The sequence below is a fragment of the Podarcis bocagei genome, assembly GCF_964188305.1.
Source record: "Podarcis bocagei genome assembly, chromosome: 4".
Classification (NCBI taxonomy): domain Eukaryota; kingdom Metazoa; phylum Chordata; class Lepidosauria; order Squamata; family Lacertidae; genus Podarcis; species Podarcis bocagei.
The window spans coordinates 68250453-68265537 of record NC_138128.1 but is presented as its reverse complement, the minus strand read 5'-3'; the positions used below and the strand labels follow the sequence as shown (position 1 = coordinate 68265537).

General features: G+C 42.1%; 1 protein-coding gene across 2 annotated transcripts; it reads left to right on the top strand.

Annotated features, from left to right (window-relative positions):
* The first annotated feature begins 1764 nt into the window (after positions 1-1764).
* On the top strand, positions 1765-14153 carry LOC308584741 (lysosomal acid lipase/cholesteryl ester hydrolase-like). 2 transcript variants are annotated; one of them, XM_081189755.1, is made up of 10 exons: positions 1818-1923; positions 2709-2817; positions 3933-4050; positions 4894-5092; positions 7187-7296; positions 7804-7940; positions 9234-9380; positions 10057-10128; positions 11521-11586; positions 13627-14153. In XM_081189755.1, the coding sequence occupies exons 1-10, from the start codon at positions 1910-1912 to the stop codon at positions 13858-13860; spliced, it is 1206 nt and encodes a 401-aa protein (XP_081045881.1). In that variant the 5' UTR covers positions 1818-1909; the 3' UTR covers positions 13861-14153. The 2 variants fall into 2 exon arrangements, with proteins under 2 accessions (XP_081045882.1, XP_081045881.1); XM_081189756.1 differs by lacking the exon at positions 9234-9380 and having other exon boundaries at positions 1765-1923.
* Positions 14154-15085: the final 932 nt, after the last annotated feature.

Below are 15085 nucleotides of genomic sequence, written 5' to 3'. Positions count from 1 at the left end.
ACAAAGGGAGGGAGAATAATTTTTGGTGCCTGGTTCATGGGGCCCCTAAAGTCCATGCATGGAAGCCTAGGGGGCCATGGTCAAGAACCCCTGCTGTGAATCATTGTCCTGACAAGGAGATAATGCGGCTAGGGGTGGGAAATGGCACACAATTTCCTCCAGCAACTCTGAGATTACATCCAAATCTTATTGTGTACCCTTGGATGCAGTTCATCAGGCCCTCGAGATTTGAATTTATTTAAAGTAGGTATGTTATTGTCCATGGAGAATCACAAAGAGTTGGACACAACTAAACAACTAAACAACAACAAAGTAGCTAGCTGTTCCCTTACTACCTCTTTACCTATCTTGGGCTGTAGCTCCCTCTTTACATCATGTATTCTGCTATCACCAGGTGGCCATGCAGGAGTTCTGTGTGGAAGGGGATTGTACAAAAGGCGGGGATGTAGGACCAGTGTGTGTAGGTGAAAATGGGTGCAGAATAGAAGACATCAGTGGCTTAAAAAACAACAACAACCACGTTGGGAAGACCAGGTGTGAGCTTAGAAGTTGCACAGGGTGCTAAAAAGAAGTACTAGGAGGGTTAATGTGAGTGGAGGTGGCTGGTGACTAGAGTGAGTATGGTGAGCAGGGGGGCAGAGCCCCCTAGTTAGGCAAAATTGCATAGAAACATGTCGGGTCAAATTGACACTAAATCACTGAAGAATGTTCAGGAGCATTTTTTTTAATGCAAACAAATGTGAAGAACTGAAACAGAGACTTTTAAAAATGAGAAAATGAAAACAATCTATCCCCTTGGCAAGGATTCTCTCAACCTGTGAGCTTTATTTAGGTGGTCTATGGTCTTTGTATGAATACCTCCCTCTCCCCCTGCATTTCATAGAAAATAAGTTTTAAGTTTGAGGGGTCCATCTGCCCTCCTAGGCAGGCGGTTTTGCAGATGGGCTCTGAGCCACCCTAGGTAACCAGTAAATGGCAGGCCAGATCATCACATATTGGCCTATGGCGGCAGGTGGTCTCAGGCATTCCCTTGGGCAGGGGACCAACTGACCAATAGGGGTACGTGGCCCTGTGTCCAGGGACAGGATAAATTACCTCTTCCTTTTGACTTTTGGTTCAAAATGAAAAAAATCCCCCCAGATGGCCAGGATTTCCTGGGTTTATGGCAGCCCTATTGATCACTGAAAACCACATTCTCAGTTAAAACCACATTTTAAAATGTTGATATACAATTTATATACCAATTAATCTAAAAATAAACCTCTAAGTGGGTTACATTAAAACAACAACAAGGAAAAAGGAGAAACAACAATATACATTATAATGCTTTGTACAGACTTATCATTAGGCAAATGTTGGGTGTGTGATGATGCTTTCTTTCTCAACTGTTTTCATAGTTTCCAGAAGCTCCTGGCTGCTTGCCTAGGAAAGTATAAAGACAAAGAAAAGTTTCTTACAGTCCTTTTTCATTTCGAACACAGAGAGGCTCTAGACCCCAGCCTCTTGGATAATGGTGTTGTCCTCAGTTAATCTGCACCCCCCTTCTCTCCCACTTCCTCATTCGTCATCATCATCACCTGCTGTACGGGGGCTGCTAAGTGCACTATGTCTTTGAGTTCTTTCTCTCCTACTTTTAAGGCCCGCTGGGTTGTGGGAAATGTAAGGTCTGGAATTTTTTCCAATAACACGTCAGCAAGGTGTTGCTCCTCCTCTCCCATTATTTCCCAACTTTCCCCCTCACCTGCATCTGAGCTGCTGCCTCCCTCAAATCCCTGTTGTAAATCGATACAGTCTTCCACTTCCTCCTCCCTGGAAAGGTCAGGAGGTGGAGACAGTCTCCACTGCTCCTCTGCTCACTCCCTGACACAAAGGTCTTCTGCTGTGTCTATTTGAGATCTGGTCGCTACTGATGCACAACAACAGGTAAACAAAGTTACTTTCTTCCATGTCTCTTTTTAATTTATTTTTCAGTGACATAGCTTTGGTCTTGCATTTTAATAGCTTGCATTCTTAAGTTGTTCATTTAACAATGTTATACACTGCTGAAGTACAATCAATAATTTTTTAGCAGATTTGCATCCCATTGTAAATAATGGTCTGTTCTACAAATTACCAAAGCAAACATGTTAGCTAAATTTAATGGATTGAGTTTAATGGATTGAGTCATGAGGTGTTGCAGACCCCATTTCCCAGTATCCCAGTCAGCAACTGCACGTTCTGAGCCGGTGGTCATGGGAAGAGGAATTCTCAGCACCTCCAGACTCCATATTTTAAACTGGGAGACAACTCTATTTCCCAGCTAGAATTGGTGTCTGAAGGGTGCAGTAAGACTTTTAAAAAGTACTGGGGTTAGGAGGGAATGTTGTTTGGTGTCATGACTCACTTGGCACTGTTGGGTCTAGCTCTAGCATGGCAGATACTGGAGGAAGATGAGTAGGAATGAAAGAGGGAGGCTGGCCCCACCTCAACCCCACCTGGCTCTGTGTGGAGATAGGACTTCCAGCTCCGTTCCTTCCAGAAGGAGAGAGAACACTGCTGGATCAGGCCAAAGGTTCATCTAGCCCTTTTATCTCACCTTACAACACCCATCATGTCTCCTCAAGATCATTCTTCAATATATCAATATATTGAGTTTCCCCCCTGAAATCTTTTTCATTAAGGACTCATGTTTTCAGACTAGAGATACTGTAGTTCTTTTTTAAACTCAGGTCCAAGATGTGGCTGTTTTGGGGAGTGGCCTGCTTAGTCCAACAGGCTCTGACATCTGATGAATTCAGCAGTGGAAGACATCTGAATCCACAACAATTTATGACTATTGTAAGTTAATAATTCAGATTGCCTTGAAAACAGTGGACCAGGATCCTTATAATTTCATTTTTAAAACAGTTTTCAAGAGCACATGCATTTCCAGGAAGAAACTCCATGCTTGGCAGGAGTTATTTCAAACTGCAAGTTAATCTGATCATGTTTGAAACAATACTCTCTTGGCTGATTAACTGATCTAGAAGACACAGTTAGCTTTGATAACTCCTTCTCGAAGCAGAGTTTTACACTGGCTCCTCAGTGTAAATGTTGACATTTGCTGCACATGCATTAGCTGAAGCCTTAGGCAGCAGATTCATTATATTTCTCATGGTGAGATTTCTTTGCAGTTGCTTACCATACAGACTTGGTGTTTTGCATTAGATCAGTATAGATTTCCTTTTTGTCTTTTTGTTGTGGAATGCAGAAAACCACAATCAATCTGTGGTTATGTACACTTCACACATATATACCCAGATGGGGGAAAGGGGGAATAAATTTGAATCAGTTTGCATTTCAAGCTGATTCTACATGATTTGTACTTTCTGGAACAATACACAAACTGGAACAAAGCCATCCTTCAAAATTGGCACTTCTCCAATTTTTGCGTACTGTTCTCCAGCCAAGTAATGGAAATAGAAATGTATATACCAGAGTAAAGTGTTTTTAAAAATGCATATACAAGTGAAAATAGAATACAAAAAAAATCATTTTATTAGGCAAAAAAAAAAAGGGTGTGTTTTGGACAAACTTGCATACAATCATGTGTACATCATGAGAGTTTAGGGGAGGGATAGGAAACCTAAGGCCCTCCAGATGTTGTTGGACTGCAACTCCCATAATCCTTGACCCTTGGTCATGCTGGCTGGGACTGATAGGAGCTGGAGCCCAGCTATAGCCTATAGATTCCCCATTCCTGGTGTAGGAAATCCATAGCTATAGCTGGAGCCCAGCTATAGCTATAGATTTCCCATTCCTGGTGTAGGGCTAGTAAAGTTACTTCACAATAATCTTGGCCCTCGGAAGTTTTAGTTCTTTGAGATATTCAAGCAATTGTCCCAGAAATCGAATGATCAGATTTATTTATTTTTTAATCTAGCATTTCTATTTCCATCCTTCTCCACTCACAGCCCGAAGTTATCCAGTATTGGGGATACCCCAGTGAAGAGTATACAATCCTGACAGGGGATGGCTATTACCTGCAGGCAAACAGAATTCCACATGGAAGACATAGTTCTGGGAAGACAGGTAATTTTGAAATTTAGCAGTAAATGCATTAAAATGTCACATGCCATGCCTGATATCCCTATGTTCAACTTTAAAAATGTTACCCAGACTTCACTATTTTCCCCCTTTCATTCAACTTTATTTGGAAGCAATATTATAAATAAAGTGAGAAATTGTTGCAAGTTGGCTGAAATCACTTGAGTTGTGCTCAGTTGTAAACATACCTGATAATTCCTTGTTCATTATATCTGAGCAACAAGGTTTCCCAGATTAATCAATAATTCCAAATTATCAACAGAATAATTGTCCAGTCTTCTATTCATAGCAGAACAATATGAAATATCTTAAGTGGTGTTGGGTTTGGTTGAGTGGCTTTTTTTTGCCTTTTCAAAAATCAGTGCAAATATTAACTATCTCCTGATTCTTAGGAGAGTTTTTTAATGCCACAGCAATTGTGGCCCCTCTTCAGCGGCAGGCAGCAATCAGCTCAGAGACACAGCGTTTCGCCCACAGGAGAGGCAAGGTCCACCTACCTTCTCACCTCACCTACTTCTGCTACCTTTCGCCAATAATTCAGCACCGCCTCTCTGGATTGCTTGGGAAAAGTAGGCGGGGACATGTTGGCAGAAGAGAAAGTGGGCAGGGAAAGAAGTGTCATGGCGTTTTATGTAGGCTTACACAAAACATCGTTGCTAGTCTTCACACAATCTATGGAAACATTTCCCGAGGTCCTAGGAAACGTCTGGCTCACCTCCTTTGTACCCCCTGCACCCTACTCTGCTTGGCCTTGGGCTAGATACCAATGGAAAATGTTGGTGCTCTGTGAGTGCCCATTCTCTATCTAATGTTGTCTTTGTTTTCCAGGGCCTAAGTCAGTTGTGTTATTGGTACCTGGTAACCTTTGTGAAGGCAGGAGCTGGATTTCAAATCTTCCCAGCAATAGTCTGGGATTTGTTCTAGCAGATGCTGGTTATGATGTCTGGATAATAAATAACAGGGGGACCACCTGGTCTAGAAGACATCAGCACTTCTCAGTAGACCAAGAAGAATTTTGGAATTTCAGGTAAGTACAAGGGGCTATTGTTGCTTGGATGGAAGGGATGCTTTTCCTGAGAACTTTCCCAGGACTCAGCTAGATTAGTAAAGAAAAAGCATTTTAGATGCACTTTATAGGCAATATAACACTATGAAACCAGATGGCACTGTGGAGTTCTGTCTTTCCCAACTGGATTTCCCTATATGATTTTACAATGTGTTTAACTGAAATGCTTCATAGATGTATTTATTTTTATCATCATCATCATCATCATCAATCTTTATTATGGTCGAGACCCAACAAATCATTACAAAGCAATACACAATTCAGACAGCCTACCTCCAGGTTAAACAGGAGCATCTCCACCCCCATCGTTCTGCCCGGATACTGAGGTCCAGCGCCCAGGGCCTTCTGACAGTTCCCTCACTGCGAGAAGCCAAGTTACAGGGAACCAGGCGGAAGGCCTTCTCGGTAGTGGTGCCCACCCTGTGGAATGCCCTCCCACCAGATGTCAAAGAGAACAACAACTACCAAACTTTTAGATGCCATCTGAAGGCAGCCCTGTTTAGGGAAGCTTTTAATGTTTGGTGTATTATTGTATTTTAATATTTGGTTGGAAGCTGCCCAGAGTGGCTGGGGAAGCCCAGCCAGATGGGCGGGGTACAAATAATAAATTATTACTATTATTATTTTGTTCAGACTTAAGGATAGGGAACATTGGTTCTTGCAACCACCAATAAAAACTTCGCCACTGCTAATGTTCTAGCTTTTGCCCGGTCTTCCAGTAGGAACCTGACATAGTGAGCCTTTGATTTTCCTGGGAAAGGTACCAGCAAGGGTAATATCAGTTCAGACACCCAGAGCAGAATTTTAATCTAATTTTGGGGAATTTTAAGCATGGCACCACACTCCACATAATATCAGAGGGTAGTGTAATTAATATAGGGGTTGCTCGTGCGTAAGTTGCCACCACTCCTGGCTATGTTGCCTTGTTAAACCTTTTCTGTCTGGACAGCCCTTCACTTCGTGGCTGCCTCAGTCGCTAGCAGAATCCGTCAGTGGGCGTTTCTTAAACCTTTTCCAGCATAAAAGCTGTTTGACGCCAAGTCTCCTCCTACTCTCCCTGCGCGGAAGTCTTCTGCGCAGGGAGGGTGTGGGTAGCGGAGGACCCGTGCTCTCCCTGCTGGTGTCCAGCGAAGAGTCCTGGAGCCCTCTCGCCGATTCCCCCATCTGTCCCCCTTTATCCCTGGTGTTGCGCTGATTTCCTTCCCCCGCTGAGCTACCTCTCTCCCTGCTGGGTCCCTCTCCAGCATCACTTGAGAGCCTTCCCTCCGCCTCTGTCTCCGATGTCAGTTCCCTGACAGGTAGTGACCCCCCAAAAGGCATTTCCTGCTCTTGCCCCTGCACTGTGGAATGCCCTTCCGTCTTCCATATGTAAAGCATCATCAGTGTGATTCCGCACATCATTCCTGATGTAGATCTTCATTCTCCACTTGGTTGTAATGAAGACGTTTATTGCCACCTTGTCCCTGGTGTAGATCTTCACTCACTGCTTCCTCCCTGGAGGGAAGTGGTCCAATTTTGTGGTTCACCTCCAGTGCCAGAATATCTTAGGCCAGTTCTAATGCAACTAGCATATAAGACCATGAACAATTTGGCATTTAGATTACCTGATAAAGGGTCCGCTCTTGTACAGATCTGTTAGTTCCTCCAGGCATATTGTGAAGACACACCATTTTGCCCAGACATTCCAGGATGTACACCTTTTAGACTGAGTAAAGGGACTACTGAACTTCCATTTAAATTTAACGCAGTTGAGCAATTTTATATAATTTAATATAATTCTTTAAAATTATCCTTTAACATGTGGACAATGTACATATCTGAGAACCTATTGGGCAAGTTTAAGGGTGATATAAATATTTAAATAAATCATAAATATATATTTACTCTTTCTCTCCTTACTCTTTCCATAGGACAATAAACTTACAACGTTATCCTCCAAATGTAAGGGTATCATATGTAATGTATGGTACTGTTTGTATTTAGACATTAATGTCCACAACTGTATGCAATTGCAGACAGGCAAAATTTCAGCTATATTCTGTGTTTGTCTTTCAGCTTTCATGAAATGGCAATTTATGATAATCCAGCAGCCATAGACTTTATTCTGCAGAAAACTAAGCAAAAAAGCTTGTATTATATTGGCCATTCCCAGGGAGGTACAACGGGTAAGTTAATAAGAAAAGAATGAAATACCTTTTATTTTCTTGCCTTTTTGCATTATCAGGGACTTACAGGGGGTTTGGTCCAGTCTCAGGACTATTGGGAAGACTAGCTCAGAAAAGAAAAAGACAGATTAAAGGATAGCTTTTAAAAAAGAAAAGAAAAAGCAGAGTTCACATACGTTCCATGAGAAAGTCTTTTCAGGATCGATCAGGACTTCAGTATACAGGATCAGGCAGCGTATACAGCTCTTATCAGTTCCACAGCCATGAAGAATGTCCATCTGTGGTGCAAATAAATTCGTTGAATGACAGGCATTTCAAAAGAAGAGAGATGGGAAACTTTTGCCCTTGCAGATATTTGAGACTCCAGCTCCCATCAGCCCCAGCAAGCATGGCTGATGGGCTCCAGCTCCTGCAACACCTGGAGAGCCACAGGTTTTTTTTTTAATCTCTTATTTGTTTGTTTGTTTGTTTGCAAGTGCTATGTTTAGAATTGTTTCTTTTTCCCAGGTTTTATTGCCTTTGCAACTATGCCACAGCTTGCTCAAAAGGTTAAACTCTTCATGGGCCTGGCTCCTGCCTACACATTGGACGGCATGAAAGGAGTCTTTTCCTTAATTCTACACCTTCCTCAAGAATTGATAAGAGTAGGTATTATTCAAGGCCCATAATTCTAATATATATTTTTCTTCTGCATCTTTATGGAGAGTTAGTCTTCCTGCCATCCGCTTCATTTCTTTATGTTGAGTGTGAGCTTGAAGAATTAGAAGGTTTGGATCACATGAACATTTGTAGTATGATAAGGTAAGAGTCACCATGGACTTTAGAAACAATTTCATCAGACATATTATATTGAGAATCTGGAATATATATAAACATAAGTTATACGTGAATATACCCTTATGGATCTCAACACTGGAAGTCTTTCAAAGAAAAGAGAAATGGTTAATGGAAATTCTTCTTCTTCTTTGGCGATTACTCGTAGCCAAGTAACACGGTCTTAACAGTGAGTCCCTAAGTGACTGTGGAGGCCAATTCTGGATCCATACATCCTTCCACAATGCTTTTCGGTGGCTGCTCCCAGACAGGATGAAGACTCTGTCACAGTCAGGGATGCTAGAAAGGAATGATTGACATTCCAACCTGCATGTGACACAACCAGTACCATTTGAATTCTGCTGCTGTTCAGCTTCTGCCAAATACTCTGTTATTCATCTTACTGTCCACTATTGAGAATGCCCTTTTCCAGGACCCCACTCCCAAACTTTTAAGGAACTATCAAGAAGGCCCCATTGTGGGAGTCATAAAGCCACGGTAAAGGCTTGTAATATTGTAGGGTGCCCCCTGACCTCGGCTGACCACCACTCTGAGCTTTACAATGTATTGGAATGTATTGACCTTAAATGGAGTTGTGTTTCCTCTGGGCAGTGATGACCCTATATGGTGATGGGCGTAATAAAAGCCTTGACCGGATGAGGTAACGTGAGACATTGGCAAACGGCCATGCGGCTGGAGAGAGACAAAGGATAATAAAAAGTACTGGAGAGGAGAGAAGAAATTTGAAAGGAGCTGCCCTCCATCCATGAAAATATTGCTGGCTCTCTGTGTCTTTATTTTATGCTAAACAGCACCATTTTGTAACGGCTGGCTCCGACACCCCATCTGCCAATCTTAACACCTGAGAGGTTGTGTGGGAAGAAGTTGTTGGAGAGCACCCCCTTAGAAATCTCTCCTCAGCTATCCAGAGCCAGGCCACATCAGAACCTGGCAGCAAAATTGCCTAGAATGCCCAGGCATATCACCTTGAGTGTGCTTGAAGAAAAGTGGTATATAACTGTAACACAAAGGAGATCTGTTCCTAACAGGAACCTCAATGTTTCCTTCCAAGAAAGGGCAATTATTTAGTAATGCTTCAGATTTTTTAAATTTTATTTTTACAGCTTATGTGCGGCAGTAATGAACTCTGCTTTTTCTATAACAAACTAAAAGCCAACAATGCCAAGTTGTGCAGCTATCCAGGGATTGACAAACTTTGTCTCCAAATCATGTCCTTATTCCAAGGACGCAACGAGAAAAACCTAAATGTGGTAGGTAGTTTTATTCTCTATCATTTATTTCTTTTTGAAATAACTTGCTCTGTACATATACAAAACAACAAAAGAAAATCAAACAAACAAAATAGAGTACGGTATGTGCCATAATTTTGAGTTCCTTTACACAGTTCTTCCATGGTGAAATTCTAGATGCCTCTTTTAATAAATGTTGATCTATCTTTTAAAATTTATTTTCAAAATTATCTTCACGTCTAGTTGGTAGTTGGTTATTTACGCGTGGCCATAGAAGAGGAAATGCACAGCACTACAAAAACCAAAGACGTTTCAGAGTGACTAATTTTAACTGCTTATGCTAATTTCCAGATGCAAAGTTAGAAGGAATTACTACTGTAGGGCAGGCTGTGACCAGGTGACCTCTCTGCCTGCTCCATGTGCTGTCCAGGTGCTCACTGTTGAGAGGCAACTTCAAGGCCCCTGTTCTTCCTTCTTATGGCTCTTTATCAGCTGGATTCACTATGGGTGGGGGATACACATCTAGGTACCCAGACAGCTCTTCATCAGAAACCTGCTTCCTTGTGCTACATGCAAGTGTCTGTATGCTGCACTACCTTGATTGCCATGACCTATTGCTTTGTAAATAAATTTGTTCCTTGAAAATTTTTCAAGAATGTGAATATAAAAAGCATTTTCTTTTCTATTATTCTTCCAGAGTCGAGCAGATGTATATCTTGGAATTTACCCTGATTTTACTTCTACAAAAACTATTGCACACTGGAGTCAGGTACATTCAAACAAATACGTACCTTCTCAGCATCTCAAAAAAATTGGAGTCAAAAGTCTGACATTTCAACTTGCCTGTTTAGTTTCTCATGTTTCTGTTTTGGTACTAAGGTTTCCATTTCATTTTATAAAAGTTTAGTTTTCCAGATTACCGGACCACTCAAAAGTTATATTCTAGATACTTCAGTATTCAAACATGAGCTGTAACAACTCTTTGGATCTCATGGGAAGAACATAGGAAGCTGCCCTTTACTGAATCTGCCCATTGCTCCTTTCAGTTCAGTATTGTCTCCTCTCACTGGGAGCAGCTGTCCAGGGTTGCAAACTGTAGTATCTCCCAGCCCTACCTGGAGTTGCCAGGAATTAAATCCGGAACCCTCTGAGTGCAAGGCAGAGACTCTATCACTGATCTATGGCTCTTCCTGAATATTTACCGTATTTTTCGCTCTATAACACGCACCTGACCATAACACGCACATAGTTTTTAGAGGAGGAAAATCCGTAGGTATGCCACCCGTAGGCATTCCCTCCATAACACGCACAGACATTTCCCCTTACTTTCTAGGAGGAAAAAAGTGAGTGTTATGGTGGAAAAAATATGGTAATTTTGACATTATAATTCTTCCTTATGTTCTTTTGCCATTGCTTATTCTCCTTGCTGCTGAGTTCTACCAAGGAAACAATGAGACTAAGGAGTAGGAAGCTGACAGGCAAGCAGTGGGTGGAGGAGGGAAGATGGAGGTTGGTGGGGTACTGCCCCATTCACCCGAGTGCACTAACATCCACTGGTGCTGGGAATCCTCACATTACGCAGAAGGTGAAACATATTGCAGTGGTCTTGGCAGCTGAAGATTAGTGAAGGCTGGGCAAAAGAAGAGGTCAATATTGTGGGCATAGGCACCAATTCTATGGGGTGAGGATAGCTCCTCCCTCCCAGCATATGCAAGAATGGGGCTGAACCCCCTCAATCTTGAGGGGCCGGGCTCAGTTTTTTACTATTTTCTCAGAAATGAGGAAGATAGATATGTTAATAACCTTCTACCTGACTTTCTAGAGACACTACTGTTTTAAGCAGAGCTTATGGCCCTATCATAGGCCAGGGTGGATGGTGGGAATTCTGATACTGTCAAACCTCGGTTCCTGAACAGCTCCATTTTGGAATGCCTTGGCTCCCAAAGCCAAAAACCTGGAAGTAAAAGTTCCCATTTTTTAATGCTTTTATGAAGCTGAACATCCGACGCGGCTTCTCTTTGAGTTCAACAACCGAAGTTTGACTGTAACCAAGATCTCTAGAGTTTGAATTTTCTTGTGGCTCTCCATCTTTCAAGAGGATTTTGTTTTTTGAACGTGCACCAAATTTCAAATTGTGTATAAGTCTTTTCCATCTTTTTAGGTTGAGAAAACCAACCAACTTAAGCATTTTGATTATGGATCAAAGAACAAAGCTGTCTACAACATGGTAAGTGTTTTGGATTCTAATGAGAGATTTTGGCAGTAGGTTAAATGTTTAATGTGAACCGTGTTGCGATTTCTGAGTTCTTATATAATTTCTTTGGGTGAGATAACACCAAAGACACCAAAGAACTGGTTGTAATTATGTGTTTATCTATGAAAGTGCATGCATTTAATGAGTAAGGCATAGAAAACTTCCTTATCCCAAGTCAGACTATTTTTTTTTTTTATAAAATTTTTATTGGGTTTTCCGCTTTTATAAAGACAATACAGACACAAAAATAACACAAGACACAAACATATATAAATTCAGCAGATCCTCGTTTCATAACCTTGTTCCTTGACTTCCCCCCACCCCCCCTCGTGCATCCCAATTCCCAAGATTATATCAGCAAGTTGGTATTTCTCCTCTTAACCATCTTATTCATTTTATTACCTCTTTTCTAATAAAAAAATTGATTTTCCTAAGTTGGACTTAAGTTCTCTTCCATCGATTTTTCATTTTATCTTAATTAAGAGTCATATTAACCAAACCTAAAAGTCTTAAGAGTTTTTTTTAAAAAAATCTCCTCTTCCCTCCCTCCCATCCCCGGTTTTTGTCCCTTCCCAATAAAAATCCAAAGTGAAGATTCTCAGCCTGGGTTCCTCACGTCCGAGGCTTTCAAGTCTCTTTCAGTCCCTCTCCGCCGGTCTTGTTGGTAGTCCTTTATGTCAGTCGTCGAGTCTGGAAAAAGATCTTTCACCATCAAAGCATATTCTCTTCCCACAAGGAGATTAGAAAGCAACTGCTGGAGAATTTCCACAAAGCCTGTATCTTCAAAATCAAAGTCCAGACGGAGGCCCCAATCATATTTCTTTATTTTAAGTTCCTGTATTCCATATTGTCCCAGAACCTCCTCCTTCTTCTTCTGCGTCTTTCGCAGACTTGTGGTAGATATGTTCCCAGAGTCTCCTTGCTTGTGTTCCACAGATGTCAGCTTTTGGTTGTTGCTTCCCAAGGTTACTTTCTCTTTTTCTTGTTTAGTCTCTTCCACCTCTGTAGACATTGTTTCCCATTCAGCTGTGGATTCTTTCTCATTCAGGTCCTCAATACAAACAGCAGAGTTGCCTGTTCCCAAGGTCATAGTGATAAGTTGTTTATTCATGGCTAAGCTCTGCTCTTGTAAGATTCCCACCAATTGAAACATCCTTTCGATTTCCACTAGTAACTTTCCATCCACAGCCATTGTATCCATTGTAGTTTCACAGAATTCCCCCTAGGGGGAATCTGGTTACTTATTAGTCTTTTCTCCAACAGTCCTTTAGCTTATTATTATTACTTTGTTTCCAACGATTTTAGCTCAATTATAACTCGTCTTAATCCAGAGGGATCTTAGATAGTAATTTTTCCACTTTAAACTGCCCGTTTGGCAGCTTTGACAGCTGTCAAACTCCGCAGCTCTTACACAGGCACAAAGGCAGGACGTTCCCGAGCCCCAAGTCAGACTATTGATCCACCTATCTGTCTATACTGATTGGCAGCAGCTCTGATTCTAAGCCCTACTAGAAAACCTGAGGGACCTATGACCTTCTACACACAAAGCAGATGCTCTACCAGTGAACTACCACTCCCCTCTAGATTTTGCCTTTTGGGATCCATTGAGAGCCTCCTTCCAGGCCAGATGGGCAGTGGGGCTTAGCTGAAACTAGTCTGCTGATATGTGCGGAAGTGGCTGCCTCTGCTAAGTTACTCCACCTTTCAGCTGTTGGGGGGGGGGGAGACTGAGCAACATCATCAAAGCCCTACTGCCCCTCAGGCTCACAAGGAGACCCTCCCTCTGTCCTGAAGAGCACGTCCTCCTCATGAGCCATGAGGACTCTTATTCCTTTTGCTATTCTTACTGCTCCAGAGTAAGGAGTTGGATACTTAATAGATAGTTAAAGAATGATTTTCAAGGGACAGATGTTAGACATTCAATGTATCTGAAGATCCAAAAGATGTCTTTAAAAAGAGGAAAATAAATAAAAGTGAACCTAATTTTCATCTTTCTTTTCTTTTTCTCAACAGAGTATACCCCCATTTTATAAGATAGAAGACATTACTGTGCCAACAGCTGTGTGGAGTGGTGGGAATGACATTGTGGTAACCAAAAAGGCTATTGAACGGCTGCTCCCTCGAATCCCTCATTTAGTTTTCTATAAGAATATTCCTGAATGGCAACATTCAGATTTTATCTGGGGTCTTGATGCACCAAAGCGGTTGTATAAGGATGTGCTTTCTCTGATGCAAAAGTTCAAATAATGTCTTAATACGAGGGGCAAACTATATATCTGATATTAATGCAGACAAATTTTTAAAAAGTTTTACATTGATTGTTTTCTGTACTTATGTTCTTCTTTTCTGTCGCAAATAATATTAAAGGTTGGCTAGCAATGACAAAAGGATCTAAGGAAGAAAAACACACAACAAAATTGATGGTAAAAATGTAACAACATGCAGGGACACAGCCTCTAGTACTACTTATTATTATAATATACATTCATATTATATTGTGTTACCATGCATTATAGAATAAACTTGCTTCTTTTCTTCAATGAATCATGGAATTCCTTGCCAATATTAAGGGACCCCCAAAAGGCCAAATAATATGCAGCTTGGAATAACTTTTTGTATTCCAGCGGAAGGTACTCCAATTCTGACTAGCCCACCCAACCAGAGGTCAGTGAGGAAAATGTCACACATTGCTCAGGTTTGGCTATCAAGACCATGAGCCTCCATACGCGGCTTTCTCTTATTTTAGCAAATGTTTTCAACTGCTTGACCCCTGTAATACCTTCCACGTAAAAGAAGCTAATCGCTGGCTGGCATTTTGTACACCTGGCTTTGCCAGACACAAGGGAGCCTATTACTGTTGAGACTTTGCAGCTGATCTGAGGCAAGTTATGCAGTGTTTGTTGGTCCAGGTATTGAGGTTCAGTTATTTGCAGTTTGTCTCAATACGTGGCTCTTGCTCCAGCATGGAATGGCGGGGGGGGGGGGCAGGGAGGTCTGCTGATAACCCTCCAACGCCACCCTTAAGAAGCAGAGGTTCTCCATATACAGTGGTATCTCTGGTTGCAAACAGGATCCATTCCAGAGCTCTGGCCACATCCCAAGGAATTTGCAACTGGAATTCTGTGCATGTGCACTGCACGGATCGCACGGGAACAGGAGCTGGATTGGGGCTGCTCAGCTGGGGAGGTGCAGGCTCCATCCCACTTTCCGTTGAGGGGTTTGCGGCTGCACTCCCCTCAAGGGAGAAGTTTAAAGGAGCCCCCACCTCCACATCAGAGCCCCTGTGCCACCTGAAGGCAGCCAGGCTGAATAGTTGCTGGGGTTGGGAAAGGTGGAGGCAGCCCGGAAGCTGCATCTGAGAGCCCCTGCGCCACCTGAAGGCAGCCAGCTTCTCCTCAACAGAGCTGCCCAATCCTGCTCCTACTTGCATGCAAGCAGGAGTGCAGGCAGAGATCTCTTGGCATGAAGCCTC

Coding starts and splice junctions, on each gene's coding strand:
- LOC308584741 (XM_081189755.1), top strand. Junction 7,941..9,233: donor TTCCTCAAGAATTGATAAGA/GTAGGTATTATT, acceptor TTATTTTTACAG/CTTATGTGCGGCAGTAATGA. Junction 11,587..13,626: donor ACAAAGCTGTCTACAACATG/GTAAGTGTTTTG, acceptor TTTTCTCAACAG/AGTATACCCCCATTTTATAA.